General features: G+C 47.1%; 1 protein-coding gene across 1 annotated transcript in view; it reads right to left on the bottom strand.

The window, feature by feature from the left end:
• The window catches only part of NXNL2 (nucleoredoxin-like 2), a 62,529-nt gene extending 47,249 nt beyond the window's left edge, over positions 1 to 15,280 (bottom strand). The window contains exon 1 of the mRNA XM_011975224.1: positions 15,251 to 15,280. Within this exon, the coding sequence (XP_011830614.1) occupies positions 15,251 to 15,280 (30 nt within the window). The remainder of the gene's footprint in view (positions 1 to 15,250) is intronic.
• Positions 15,281 to 15,916: the final 636 nt, after the last annotated feature.

Genomic DNA, 15,916 nt, shown 5'->3' on the forward strand with positions numbered 1-15,916 from the left:
GCCTCCCAAAGTGCTGGGATTACAGGCGTGAGCCACCGCGCCCGGCCGTACTCTTTTTTTAGAAGAATACTGTATTCACGACAGGGGTCTCAATCCAGACCCCAAGAGAGGGTTCTTGGATCTCACGCCAGAAAGAATTCTGGGCAAGTCCACAGTGCATAGTGAAAGCAAGTTTGTTAAGAAAGTAAAGGAATGAAAGAATGGCTACTCCAATGGCCAGGCGTGGTGACTCACGCCTGTGATCCCAGCATTTTGGGAGGCCGAGGGTGAGCGGATCACGAGGTTAGGAGATCGAGACCAGCCTGACCAACATCGTGAAACCCCATCTCGAACCTGGGAGGCGGAGGTTGCAGTGAGTGAGCCGAAATCACAGCCATTGCACTCCAGCCTGGGTAACAGAAGCAAAACTCCGTCTCAGAAAAAAAGAAAGAATGACTACTCCGTAGACAGCGCAGCCCCAAGGGCTGCTGGTTGCCCATTTTTATAGTTATTTTTTGATGATATGCTAAACAAGGGGTGGATTACTCACGCCTCCTCTTTTTAGGCCATATAGGGTAACTTCCTGACATTCCATGGCATTTGTAAACGCCAGGGCGCTGGTGGGAGCATAGCAGTGAGGACGACCAGATATCACTCTCGTCTCCATTTTGGTTTTAGTGGGTGTCAGGCCTCTGAGCCCAAGCCTGCACGTAAACATCCAGCTAGCCTGACACAACTGAAGAATCACAAAAGAAGTGAAAATGGCCAATTCCTGCCTTAACTGATGACATTACTTTGTGAAATTCCTTCTCCTGGCTCAGAGGCTCCCCCACTGAACACCTTGTGACCCCCACCCTTGCCTGCAAGAGCAAAACCCCCTTTAACTGTAATTTTCCATTACCCACCCAAATCCTACAAAACTGCCCCACCCCTATCTGCCTTCGCTGACTCTCTTTTCAGACTCAGCCCGCCCGCCCCCCGGTGATTAAAAAGCTTTATTGCTCACACAGAGCCTGTTTGGTGGTCTCTTCACACAGACGCGTGTGACAGTGGGTTTCGGCCGGCTCCTTTACTGCAGCTGCAAGCTGTTTTATCAGCAAGGTCTTTGTGACCTGTCTTTTGTGCTGACCTCCTATCTCATCCTGTGACTCGGAATGCCTTCACCGTCTGGGAATGCAGCCCAGTAGGTTTCAGCCTTATCTTACCCAGCTCCTGTTTAAGATGGAGTTGCTCTGGTTCACACGCCTGACAGAAGTGCTCATCGCTACCAGGTTATCGTGGCTTCTAGGTGTTTTCATGGCCAGAACCAGGAAATATTTATGTTGTAAAAATAGAAAAATAAATACTGAGTTCATTCTGATATTTCTAACTCAGATCGAAAATTACAGAGGTTTTACTAAACTTAAATCTTTTTTTTTTTTTTTTTTTAAGACAGGGGCTCACTCTGTCACCCAGGCTGGAGTGCAGTGGCACAATCTCGGCTCACTGCAACCTCCACCTCCCGGGTTCAAGTGACTCTCCTGCCTCCGCCTACCAAGTAGCTGGGACTACAGGCACGTGCCACCATGCCCAGCTAATTTTTGTATTTTTAGGAGAGACAGGGTTTCACTAAGGGAGGAGACCACCCCTCATATTGTCTTATGCCCAATTTCTGCCTCCAAAGAAAGAAGAAGTAAAAACTAAAAGGCAGAAATGAAATCCACAAGCAGACAGCCCGGCGCCACACCCTGGGTCTGGTAGTTAATTGACCCCTGACCTAATTGGTTATGTTATCTATAGATTACAGAAAAATGTATAGAAAAGCATTGTGAAAATCCCTGTCCTGTTCTGTTCCCTTCTAATTACTGGTGCATGCAGCCCCCAGTTACATACCCCCTGCTTGCTCAATCGGTCAGGACCCTCTCACGTGAACCCCCTTAGAGTTGTGAGCCCCTAAAAGGGACAGGAATTGCTCACTCGGGGAGCCTGGTTGTTGGAGACGTGAGTCTTGCCGAAGCTCCCGGCCGAATAAAGCCCTTCCTTCTTTAACTCGGTGTCTGAGGGGTTTTGTCTGTGGCTCTGCAGCTTGTCCTGCTACATCACCATGTTGGCCAGGCTGCTCTCAAACTCCTGACTTCAGGTGATCCACCTGCCTCAGCTTCCCAAAGTGCTGGGATTACAGATATGAGCCACCGTGCCTGGCCCTAAACTTAAAATTTTGTACCTGTATCTGTCTTCTTTAACACTATAAAGTTTTGTTCTAAATGATCAAAAATTACTGATTTATTTTATTCTACAGTATAAATGTAATAGTTTCCAAATAACAATAGCAATCTTACTACTAAAATTAAGTCATCGGAATACAACTTAAAATTTCTTTGTGGTTCTTTAGTCCTTAGGATCTATCCTACTGCAGATCAAACTATTGATTTCAAGAGATAAGACTTTAGAAATCTTTTACTTAAAGAAAAAAAAATCTAAATCAACTGAATTAAAAACTTTACAATGCTTTTACTCATTTCTTCTTCCTCTACACCTTCTCCTCAACCCTTAGGTTCAAATCCTTCATTCTCTACAAACAAAGATGTTCAAAGGTTATTAGCACCTCTGTTTGTAAGTAACAGGAACATAAGAGGTGACCCTAGACTGTCACTATTCACTTGTCATCAAGACAATCTTAGCCTCATGGAATGAATTGGAAAGCACCTTTGCAGAAATTATAACTGAGAAAATTATGCCAGTGAAAAAGACTTGACCTAACCGACTCTATCTTGCTTCTAACCTCTAAGTTGTGTTTGTTCAATCCTGGGACAAGGCTGAATTAACTTTGGGAGGAATTTATAGTTCAACTTTGAAACAAAGAAGATAACAGTACTCTCCTAAAATAAACCCCCTTCTTGCCTGGTTACCAGTCTGCCTTTGTAGGACTAACAAATTAAGCTACAAAATTAGAAATTGCGGTTTAGAAGTCACGCAGCTTCCAGCTGCAATGTCTAACCCTCCACAAATTGCTCTTGGGATGTTAATCACTGTTGTAAAACCTGAGATCAGTGCTTGAGATATTTTGCAAACCCTGCATTCCGATACACAAGCTGAGGCCACCTGGACTGGTTATCTGGCTCAACTTGTTCTGCAATCCCACCCAGGAATAGATGACATCAAGAAAAACTCACTTAGATCCCCTACGACTTCATCTCCAATCCAACCAATCAGCACCATTCCCCACTTCCCCACCCCCTACCCACCAAACTATCCTTAAAAACTCCGATCCCCAAATTCTCTAGGAGACTGATTTGAATAAAAATAAAACTCCAGTCTCCCGCAGAGCCAGCTCCGTGTGAAGTAAACCTCTTTCTCGGGGCCGGGCGCGGTGGCTCACGCCTGTAATTGCAGCACTTTGGGAGGCCAAGGCAGGTAGATCACAAGGTCAGGAGATCGAGACCATCCTGCCTAACACAGTGAAACCCCGTCTCTACTAAAAAATACAAAAAAATTAGCCAGGTGCGGTGGCGGGCGCCTGTAGTCCCAGCTACTCAGGAGGCTGAGGCAGGAGAATGACATGAACCTGGGAGGTGGAGCTTGCAGTGAGCTGAGATTGCGCCACTGCACTCCAGCTTGGGTGACAGAGCGAGACTCCGTCACAAAAACAAAAACACTACCTCTTTCTCTATTGCAATTCCCCCTGTCTAGGCAGCGGGCAAGGAGAACCCCTTGGGCAGTTACAAATTGAAGGGCTTTCTCTCTTTTATTCTTCTTAGGTGCAACTTTATAAATGTAGAGATGATCTGTTCCTTGAAGGGTTTGGTAGGTCACATCTGCAAAATCATCTGGGCTTGCCTTTTGTTTTGTTTCTGTGGATACATTTTTGGTGATTCAGTTCATTTAACAGTTAAAGGTCTATTCAGGTTTTCTATTTTATTCAGTGAGTTTTGGTCACTGATTTTTCTAGAAAGCTATTCATATTGTTTAAGGCTTTAGTTCAAAGGTACAAAATATTCATAGTATTCTCTCATAACTATTAAAATATTTACTGTATCCATAATTGGATACTTTTTTTTTTTTTTTTTGAGATAGAGTTTCGCTTTATCGCCCAGGCTGGAGCGCAGTGGCGCAATCTCGGCTCACTGCAAGCTCCGTCTCCCGGGTTCAAGCCATTCTCCTGCCTCAGCCTCCCGAGTGGCTGGGACTACAGGCGCCCGCCACCATGCCTGGCTAATGTTTTTGTATTTTCAGTAGAGACGGGGTTTCACTGTGTTAGCCAGGATGGTCTCCATCTCCTGACCTCGTGATCCGCCTGCCTCAGCCTCCCAAAGTGCTGGAATTACAGGCGTGAGCCACCGCGCCCGGCAGATACTCTTCTTTAAATTGTTTGTTTCTTTTCTTTTATCAACTTGCCTAGCTTTGGTACCCTGTGGACACTGAGTGTTATATATAAAGTTTGGGTACTGCAAAAGAAATAGTACTTGAATATAAAATTTTCTTTTGGATTCTCAGCAAGGCAAGATACTTCTACAGAAGGGTGCACCCTCACAGATGGAGCAATGGTGAGCGCACACTTGGACAAGCGAGGGGAAGGGGTTCTTATCCCTGACGCAGGCGGCCCCTGCTGCTGTGTCCTTCCCCTGTTGGCTAGGGTTAGACTGCACAGGCTAAACTAATTCCGATTGGCTAATTTAAAGAGAATGGTGGGGTGAGTGCTTTGGCGGGAGTCAGGGCAGAGCAGGTAGCAGGTAATCGGAATGAGTCAGGGTGGAGCAGGTGATTGGAATGAGTTAGGGTGGAGCAGGTAATCAAAAAAGGTTGCTTTATGAGGAAGTTAAGTTTAAAAGTAGAAGGCAAAGAATTGAACATACTGACATATTATTTGAAAAGAAATTTAGAACTCATATCTAACAACAGGGACAATTGTGTATGTTACCTACATATAATTAATATATGAGCTACATACAATGAATGAGCTTGATATAAAGACAGGCATAGATCCCTTTTGGTGCAGGGATCTATGCCTGCCCTTATATTAAACTCATTAATTATATTGTTCAAATCTTCTGTGCCCTTTTTGATTTCTCTCTGCTGATCTCCCAATTTCTCAGAGAATTATGTTCCATTTTCCCATTGTGGTAGCTGACTTGGCAATTTCTTTGTATTCTGTCCTTTTCTGTTTTATATATTTTATCAGAATTTTTTTGTTTTTGTTTTTTTTTTTTTTTTGAGAAGGCGTCTCACTCCATTGCCCAGGCTGAAGTGCAGTGTTGAGATCTCGGCTCACTGCAACCTCTGCCTCTCAGGGTCAAGTGATTCTCCTATCTCAGCCTCCCGAGTAGCTGTAGCTGGAACTGCAGGCACCCACCACCACGCCTGGCTAATTTTTGTAGTTTTAGTAGAGACGGGGGTTTTACCATATTGGCCAGGCTGGTCTCAGACTCGACCTCATGATCCGCCTGCCTCGGTCTCCCAAAGTGTTGGGATTACAGGCGTGAGCCACCATGCCCAGCCTGTTTTATATCTTTTAAAGGTATATTTTGAATCTACAGGATAGTATTATTATATAGTCTTTACAAGGTGCTCCTTTTTATCATCAACTAATGAAGTCATTTCTTTATTCATTCTTTTATGCTTATTGATGCTTTATACTTTAAGGAATACACTTTTCCTGATGTTAATTTTGGTCACCCTACTATCCCTCGATCCTCTTTACCCCAGTCCCAGCCTGCAGAGCCCTCCGGGGGGGATGTGGCCTGGGAACATGACTGGGGACTGAGGAACTGGGTGGGAGGTATCCTGGGAGCTGGCATTGTGCTCTGTACACGGCAGGCATTTAATAAATGGGGGCTGTTAAGGCTATTTACAAATTTTCCAAAGATGCACAAAAGCAGAGTGCAGGGATCCCAGTTATCCCTTCCGCAGTTCCAATCACCAACTAACTGTACCTTGCTATGTGGCTTCATCTCCTCTACCCCAGCTTATCCTGGATTCCTCTTGTGTACTCCTGCAACATTGACGTATCTGCTTATTGATGCATTTTGCTGGAACATTCTTTTTCTTTTCTTTTCTTTTTTTTGAGACAGGGTCTCACTGTGTTGCCTAGGCTGATCTTGAACTTCTGGGCTGAAGCAGAATTGAGGCCAGGCCCCTCTGCCTTGGATTCTCGATTACAGGCACATGCCAACATTTTGCTGAAACATTCTAAAGCAAATCCCAGACATGGTGTCATTCCACCCATTGATACTTCTTATAAAATTGTTAACTTTTCACACATAACAAAAATAGCCAATTTGCAAAGCTCCAAAAACAGAGCACAATATTATATTATTGCCCCAACTGTCTGTAAAGTATGTTTTTACAATTGATTTGTTCAAATTAGGATTCAAACAAGGTCCACCCTGTGTGTTTGGTATGTATACCTCCAAAGCCTCTTTTTTTTAGGTTTGTAATCTATAAGAGTCTCCACCGCCCCCTTTCCCGCCCCCAGTTATTTATGCCACAGACTTGTGGACACTTCCTTGGTGGTTGCCCAAAAGCCTTGTTCACACTAGGAATCTGGCCAGTCACTTCCTCTAGGTGGCCTTTAACCTGTTCCTCTATCCCCATCCTTAGCTTTTCACTAACTCACAAACCACCTGGCCCTAAGAACGAGAAGTCACACTTTGCTGGCTTTGATGACCAGGACATAGGCCTGATAACCGGCAGCCTGGTGGGAGAGGCCAGCAGTGTTTTCATGCTGGAGGTTAAACTGAATTTCAATTGTTTTGTCACAAATGGGGATTTTTATTAATAAAAATAACCAGGACACTCATTCTGGCCATCAATTTAATTCCTGTTGGCTTCATTCCATTTTCATTCCTGTTGAAAATACCATACATAGCATTAGGACTTTAAAATGATGGTTTCTTCTTAAAACACTGCATTGCTATGTATGTGCATAAGGGTAATTTCATATTCTTCTGTTTGTAAAATGACTCAGTGACAGTTGCTATAAAATTTTCCCTTACTTCCGTATGTTTAAAATCACTACTATTTTGTGGTATTAACATACTTTGGGGGTTTTGATTTTCCCCACTCCTTTTACCTTTTTTTGTTTTTTTTGAGATGGAGTCTCGCTCTGTTGCCCAGGCTGGAGTGCAGTGGTGTAATCTTGGCTCACTGCAACCTCCACTTCCCGGGTTCAAGTGGTTCTCCTGTCTCAGCCTTCTGAGTAGCTAGGGTTACAGGCATGTGCCACCACGTCTGGCTAATTTTTGTATTTTTAGCAGAGATGGGGTTTTTGCATGTTGGCCAGGCTGGTCTCGAACTCCTGACCTCAAGTGATCCGCCTGCCTTGGCCTCCCAAAGTGCTGGGATTATAGGCATGAGCTACCGCACCTGACCTCCCCACTCCTTTTTGTATAAGACCATGATTAACAGCACACTGAGATTAAAAACACTGACACATTCCTCTGGATGCTAGATGTAAAGTTAACAAAAATGTCCTGAGTGTCTTTACTCTTAAGCAAGTCATGAAAATAAACAGGGTTTCTTTCCATTTGCAAAGCTCCAAAAACAGAGCACAAGGCTAACCAACTCCCTGAACGGTGTCCACTGTGGGGGAGCCCACTGTACAATCCCAGTGCCTCAGGATGCACCCAGGGGCTGCCGCACATTTGAAGGGACTTCTAGATGGAAAACACGTGCGTTGAATGACACGGTTTTTTTGTTTGTTTAATTTTTTTTTTTTTTGAGACATAGTCTCTGTCTGTTGCCCAGGCTGGAGTGCAGTGGTGTGAGCTTGGCTCACTGCAACCTCCACCTCCCGGGTTCAAGAGATTCTCCTGCTTCAGCCTCCCAAGTAGCTGGGACTACAGGCGTGCGCCACCACACCTGGCTAATTTTTTTTGTATTTTTAGTAGAGACGAGGGTTCACCATGTTGGTCAGGCTGGTCTCGAACTCCTGACCTCAAATGATCCATCCACCTCAGCCTCCCAAAGTGCTGGGATTACAGGCATGAGCCACCATCCCTGGACTATCACAGAGTTTTGATCAGAAGAGAAGAGAAATCTGTTGTATTTCGGCAGAAAAATGTCATAGTGAGTTGGTAAAACTGGAAGGTGAACAGTCAGAATTCAAGAGCTATGCCCAGGTCACCTAGACATCCTAGACTAGGTCAGCAAGAAGAGGAGGGAGGGAGCATACGTTTGCATTCTTCCAACAGCGTGGGGCAGGAAAGGCAAGATTGCAGGAGGTGCGAGGCCAGACAGAATGGAAGACATAGCTGCGCAGCCCCACGCAGGCCCCTCTCAGCAGCCCTGGCAGAGACCCTCTTCAGGGTCATGGTCTCCAGCTAAACAAAACCACATGCAACTGAAGCAAATGAAGTGAAGGAACCGGGGCTCTGGTTAGCTCCTCCTAAGGAAGCGTGGACTTGACGAGGAGTAGTTTGGGAAGGATTTGTGTACCAGACGAAAGAGAAAGCCACAAAGGGGCTGGCACTGGGCTGCAAACAAGGACAGTAGTGTGCCTGTGGGGCTATCTGTTGGCGGACAAACAGCACCCAGTTTTATGGACACCAGTACAGCCCCCAGAAAGAGAATGCAAGCCACAAATGGAAATTTAAATTTTCCCGTCGCCACATTAAACACAGAAAGTATACACAGGTAACACTGATTTTTAAAATACAGCACAGTGAGCCTAATGTGCCAAAAATACTATCATTTAAACATCTAACTAACAGTAAATAATTACTGAGATATTTTGTGTGCCGAGTCTTCCAGTTCTCACATTTGTAGCACATCTGCATTCAGATCCGCCACATTACCAGTGCCCACTGCCACACGTGGCTGTGGCTACCATGACGGATGAGGTGGGTCTAGAGGCAGCGTGAGCTGGTTATCATACCCAACAAAATTATTTCTGCTTCTGGAATAGGGCCACTAGACCAACTAGATCAACTGCTCATCAACGGCGTCCACATGCACCGTCCACACACGTTGTTATGTAATTCTCTGAAAAAGCCAAGACCAAACAGACTTCTTTAATGATCCGTGGGTGACAGTCTTTGTAGACTTGGGTAGACCCAACCATGTTCATTCTATGCACAGTGATTCAACTAAAGTAGTACTTTTCTTTTTTTTTTTTTTTTCTCTTGAGACGGAGTCTCGCTGTCGCCCAGGCTGGAGTGCAGAGGCACGATCTCGGCTCACTGCAAGCTCCGCCTCCCGGGTTCATGCCATTCTCCTGCCTCAGCCTCCCAAGTAGCTGAGACTACAGGCGCCCGCCACCTCACCCGGCTAATTTTCTGTATTTTTAGTAGAGACGGGGTTTCACCGTGTTAGCCAGGATGGTCTCGATCTCCTGACCTCCTGATCTGCCCGTCTCCGCCTCCCAAAGTGCTGAGATTACAGGTGTGAGCCACCACGCCTGGCCTAAAGTAGTACTTTTCAAAGGTTTTTGGAATATGACCCCAGTGAGAATTTATTTTATGCCAATCCCAAACACATAAGCAGGTAATAAACTTTGGGAGGGACTCTCTGCCCTTCCGAGCTCTCAGGCACGTGCTGTTTGTGAGGCTCTGGGGTGTTTTGTCAATGTGGCTTGAGGTCTACTGAACCCACACAGGACCCAGCAGGGGCCCAGCCTCACTGTGAAAGCCCGGGTCACGCCTGGATTTGTGGTGTGAGCTCCTTCCCTGAGGGAGAAGCTCCCCGATCCCAGGATGACACAGGACAGGCGGGGACAGAGGACACCACACACAATAAACACACATGCACCACACACAACACACATACACCACACACAATATATACACAACACACCCACCACACACACCATATACACACACCACATACCATGTATACCCCACACACACACCACACACCACATACCACATATACCACACACCACATATACCACACACCACATATACACCACACGCACGACACACCACCAGACACACCACATACACACACACACCACGCACACTGCACACATACACTGGACTCACACCACATACACTGTACGTAACATAAACACACAGCACACATCACACAGGCACACCACACACCACCCACACACACACACCACACATCAGGAGCAGGGCCCAGGGCCTGTCCTGGCGTCCCACTGGCCGCACTCTCTCGCTAGTGCTTTGCCTGGACAGAGTGCGGATTCTTCAGCTGCCCTGCGGCTCACAGGGTCCAGGTTTCAAGTGTCCCACTGTGATGACTTTGTCAGCTGGGGCGGTGACTTTTCGAACAAGAGAATGGGTGGCCCAGTCCCCCGCATTTGTGATGGCAAGTTCACATCCTTGTGAGGCCCTTGAATGAGGTGGCAGAGCGCATAAAGGGTCCTCTCTGGCAGACACAGCTGCACGGTGTGACATAGCGGGGACACCTGCATGAGAAGACCTCACAGAGAAGTCTGTTGGTGACAGAATGAAGACAAACACCAGTGCGTGTGCATGCATGCTGCGTGCATGTGCCTGTGTTTCACAAGGAGGAGAGGACACAAGGACACGAGCACATATACATGACACACACACCACGCATGATTCTCGCCTCCAGCACTGGGCGAGGCCAGGCTTCCTGGGCTGGCCCTGCCTTTCTCCTGGCCCTCTGTCCCTCTAACCGAAGCAGCTGCAGCTACCTGGCCCAGGGCCTCTGCCCCTTCCCTAACCCACTCCTCCCACTCCCTGCGCCTCGCTGCAGTGTCCTCTCCACAGGAGGATCTTTCTCCCCAGCCTCCGTCAGGCCAGTTTAGCTCAAATGGCGCCCTATACTATTGGCACTCAGCATGTTTTGCACGTGGAGCGAAGCAGCCACATCTCTGTTACATGTATTTGTCTGAGGGTTCCCACGTGCGCAGCATAACGAGGAGTGTGACATTCATCCCCCCATGGCTCTGAGCATCACGAAGGGACTGGTGGCTGTCGCTCAGTGCTGGCCAGGTGGGCTGCTGTAGAGCCTGCAGTGAAAGTGGACGGGCCCCGCCCCTCCTTCCTCTGCCTGAGGACATCCAGGTAAGACCAGCTACAGAGCTCAAATGTTTGAAATGACCGCGGTGAGGATGAAGCAGCCCACTGTCGCCCAGGGCCTGACTCAGGAAGAGGTAAGAGCCTCAGACAGTGGCTTGGACATTCGTGTCTCTCTCAACTTTGCTGTTTCCAGAGAAACCGGCCTCAGTCACTCTGCAGTCCAGTCCTGCTGTGGCCCCATCCACACAGGCCTGCTTTGCTTCAAGCCTATCAACACATTGCTGCACTTAAGTTTACCCCAGCTCCATCCTTCTCCCCAATCCTGGAAGGGCTGTCTCTTCCTGTTTCCTAAAGATGCCAGAGGTTCTCTTAGTGAGCAGTCTCCCTCAGTCTCACTGTAATGGGTCAATCAATCAGAGGATAGCCTTGTCCCAGAGCAAGCCTCTGGGGCTCCCAGTAAGAGTCTCAGCTCAGATGTCACCTCCCCAGGATGTTTGAGAACGCACATCCCAAAGTACCGTCCCCACCCTGGGCCCGCTGCCCTCCTGTCCATCTTGCTTGTGACTTGCTGACTTACGGTCTTCTTGCCAGACCATGAGCCTCAAGGGCCAGCCCACATCCCACTCACCGTGTAGGCAGGACTAGAGCAGAGCCCAGCACACCGGAAGGCCCCAGTAAACTCGGAACTGTTGGGTACATATGAGGGTAAATGGAGCTGCGGAGTGAGGAACAAGGGGAGGAGGCACGGCCTGGGGGACACAAGGAGTATGGCAGCCACCTGTGTGCTGACTCGGCTATCCAGGCCACAGTGTGAATCTGTTCAGGTCCCCAGGACACAGGCAGCACCAGGTCAGGATGCTGGCATGACAAAGGGGCTGCAGCCTTTGTCCTCCAGGCTAGATCATGGAGATCTTAAAAACTGAGAGATAATTGACACACTGTAAAATTCACCCACTGAGAGCATTATTCAGTGAGTTTCAGTAGATTCACAAAGTCAGACTGCCATCACCACCAATGATCTCCAGAATATTTTCATAGTCCCCAGGAGAAACCCCAGACCCATTGAACAGTTACTCTTCCCTTCTCACCTGCCCCTCCCAGGCCCCGGAAACCACTAATCTACTTTCTGCCTCTACAGATTTGCCAATTCGGGACATTTAACATCAGTGAAGTTATATGAAATGTGGCCTTTTGTTACTTCTTTCACTCAGTACCTTTTTTTTTTTTTTTTGAGACAAGGCCTTGCTCTGTTGCCCAGGCTGGAGTATAGTGGCATGATCTCAGTTCACTGCAACCTCCACCTCCCGGGTTCAAGAGATTCTCCTGCCTCAGCCTCCTGAGTAGCTGGGGATTACAGGTGCACACCACCACGCCTGGCTAATTTTTGTATTTTTAGTAGAGACAGGGTTTCGCCATGTTGGCCAGGCTGGTCTCCAACTACTGTCCTTAGGTGATCCGCCTGCCTCGGCCTCCCAAAGTGCTGGGATTATAGGCGTGAGCCACGATGCCTAGCTACACTTAGTACATTTTAAAAATGCATTTATCTTGTAGGATGTATCAGAATGTCATTCCTTTTTATGGCCCAAATAAAATTCCATGCTACAGATAAACCACATATCCATTCGTCAGCCAATGGACAGTTAGCTTGTTTCTGCTTTTTGGCTATTGTGGATAATGCTGCTGTGAACATTTGTGTGGATATGTCTTTTCATTTCCACTGAGGAGAAGAATTGCTGGGGCACATGGTAATCCTGTGCTTCACTTTTTGAGGAACCTCCTGTTTTCCACAGTAGCTGCACCACTTTATTTTTATTTTTTGAATCTTTATTTTATTTTTATTTTTTGAGACAGAGTCTCTCTCTTTCACCCAGGCTGGAGTGCAATGGAGCAATCATGGCTCTCTTGCAGCCTCGACCTCCAAGGCTCAAATGATTCTCCCACCTCAGCCTCCCTGGGACTACACGCACGCGCCACCACACCCAGCTAAGTTTTGTATTTTTTGTAGAGATGAGGTTTTGCCATGTGGCCTAGGCTGGTTTCCAATCCCTGGGCTCAAGCCATCCACCCACCTTGGTCTCCCAAATTGTTGGGATTACAGGCATGAGCCACTGCACCTGGCACAGCTGCGCCCCTTTGCGTTGCTTCCCACCAGCAGGGCAGAAGGGTGCCAATTTCTCTACCTCTTTGCCAGCGCCTGTTATTGTCTTTTTTACTAGAGTCATTCTAGAGGGTATGAAGCAAGTATGAATACATATCTTTTGAGAGCAAATATCTCTCTCCTCTCTATCATCCCCAAATTTTAAAACTCTTTCAGTGACACATAATAATAAACAGATTCCAGCTGGGTGCAGTGGTTCACGTCTGTAATCCCAGCACTCTGGGAGGCCGAGGCGGGCAGATCACCTAAGGTCGGGAGTTCGAGACCAGCCTGACCAACATGGAGAAACCCCCGTCTCTACCAAAAATGCAAAATTAGCTGGATGTGGTGGCACATGCCTGTAATCCCAGCTACTTGGGAGGCTGAGGTGGGAGAATCCCTTGAACCTGGGAGGCAGAGGTTGCAGTGAGCCGAGATCGTGCCATTGCACTCCAGCCTGGGTGACAAGAGCAAAACTCCGTCTCTAAATAAATTAATTAATTAAATTAAATTAAATTAACAGATTCGAATGCCCCACAAGTGCTGTGACTCAAGAGGTGTGGACACATGGATGAGGCAGACCAATTCCTACTAAAGTGACTGTGCTAGTTATTTACCATCCCTCTGCCTCAATTTCCACATCTATAAAAAGGAGACAGTAATATCGTTAAATGAGGAATTAATGAGATGACATACGTAAATCATCCTGAGAAGTGCCTAAAAACAGTAAACTGTCGTTTCTTCTTATTACTTTGAAATAAGCTCCTATTAGCAACAGAGATACTTTTTTTTTTTTCTTTTTCTTTTTTTTTTGAGAAAGAGTCTCACTCTATCACCCACAATGCATTCAGTGGTCATAGCTCACTGCAGCCTCGACTTCCTAGGCTCAAGTGATTCTCCCACTTCAGCCTCCCAAGTAGCTGGGATGACAGGCACACAGCATCATGCCTGGCTAATTTTGCTCTGTTTTGTTTTTTGTAGAGACAGAGTCTTGCTGTGTTGTCCAGGCTGGTCTTGAACTCCTGGCCTCAAGTGATCCCCCTGCCTTAGCCTCCCGAGTAGTTGGGATTACGGGCATGAGCCACTGTACCCGGCAGAGCAACTTCATTTGTTGCAGCAAATTAGAAACAGTGATCCACTGGCTATCGTGTGATCTTATCAAGGGATAAATAAAACAGTGACAATCTCAAAGACAGCTGGTGGGGTACAGGGCCCCAGTCAGAGACCCTCTTATATATGTGACTGACTTCAAATCGTCGCATTGCTGAGCAAGAGGAGCAAGATGGCCTGGAGTGATATGAACAGAAGCCACCGGAAAAGTCATACTCAGAGACTAAAGGGAGAGGCTGGAGGAGGCGGACCACAACCTTTCAAAGTGTGGGATTTATCATGCATACTAACAAGTATTAACACTTAGCTAAACAGCTTAAAGAACAGCAATAAACAGACGACCCCTAGGTTAAGACGCAGAGTACTGCTGGCACCTCGCCTGCACTGACACAAGAGCTACTGGCCACACATGGCTATTTAAATTAAATGAAATAAATCTTGTTTTTGTTTTTTTTTTTTGAGACAAAGTCCCGCTGTTTTGCCCAGCCTGGAGTGCAATGGCGCGATCTCGGCTCACTACAACCTCCGCCTCTCTGGTTCAAGCGATTCTCCGGCCTCAGCCAACTGAGTAGCTGGGACTACAGGCACGTGCCACCACACCCGGCTAATTTTTCTATTTTTAGTAGAGATGGGGTTTCACCATGTTAGCCAGGATGGTCTCAATTTTCTGACTTCGTGATCTACCTGCCTCAGCCTCCCAAAGTGCTGAGATTACAGGCATGAGCCACCACGGGGGAAATATAGAGGGGATCCCCAGTCACACCAGTAAAGCAAGAATATCCCTTGAATGACAGCAGTGGAACTTGACATGGAGAAACCTTGTGACCAAAAGCACACACGGAAGGCATTAGAACAGCAAAAATAAGGTGCTCCCTCCAGCGAGGGATTCCAGTAGAAGAGTCTTGAAACCCATACAAATTGTTATCCCAAACAGCCTCCGTAACATCTCTTCTGCAGACTATCCCCGCCAGCATCTGCTCCTGGATGGCATTCTGCTTCTCAAATGACTTTCCCTTTCCCCGCCCCAAAGGCCTCTGACATGTTTGATCTGTTTCTCCCTCAAAGTCCGGGGACTTTGGCAGGAAAGGATTAAACATACCTTTTGCTCCCTCCTCTCATCCATGTCCATTTTGCACATGGGAAGGAGGCAGCACAAGGGAACGTGAAGAGCCAGACCTGACTCTCAGGCGAGCCCCATGCGTGATCTGGTGTCGGTGGACGTGCTAGGGAGTGCACCCAGTCCGGTGCAGGACCTTGATGGGATATTTTTCCATATACATTGACCCTGGTGCTGGGCTGACTTGTAAGATGGCCTCCATAGCTAATTTTTCTCAAAAAAACTTTCAAAAAACCCCACAGAACCACAGGTCAGACGACCACCACTGTTTCTGGCCCTCCACACTGTCATCTATGTGCTCTCACATTTGCTCCAGCCAGCACATTTCAAATCCACACAAACATGGTGCGGGGCATATATGCACGGAGCAAGGACAAACGAGTTTCTTTCCATCCCCAAAGTGGGCTCTGGAAGGTTCTTTGGCAGAGCTGGTTCCTCACAGCAGTAGCCTGAATTTTTTTTTTTTTTTTTTTTAGACGGAGTCTTGCTCTGTTGCCCAGGCTGGAGTGCAATGGCATGATCTCAGTTCACTGCAACCTCTGCCTCCTGGGTTCAGGTGATTCTCCTGCCTCAGCCTCCTGAGTAGCTGGGATTACAGGTACCCACCACCACACCCAGCTTATTTTTGTATTTTCACCATGTCGGCCA

Source organism: Mandrillus leucophaeus, unplaced genomic scaffold, assembly GCF_000951045.1.
Source record: "Mandrillus leucophaeus isolate KB7577 unplaced genomic scaffold, Mleu.le_1.0 Scaffold152, whole genome shotgun sequence".
In the NCBI taxonomy this organism is placed as follows: domain Eukaryota; kingdom Metazoa; phylum Chordata; class Mammalia; order Primates; family Cercopithecidae; genus Mandrillus; species Mandrillus leucophaeus.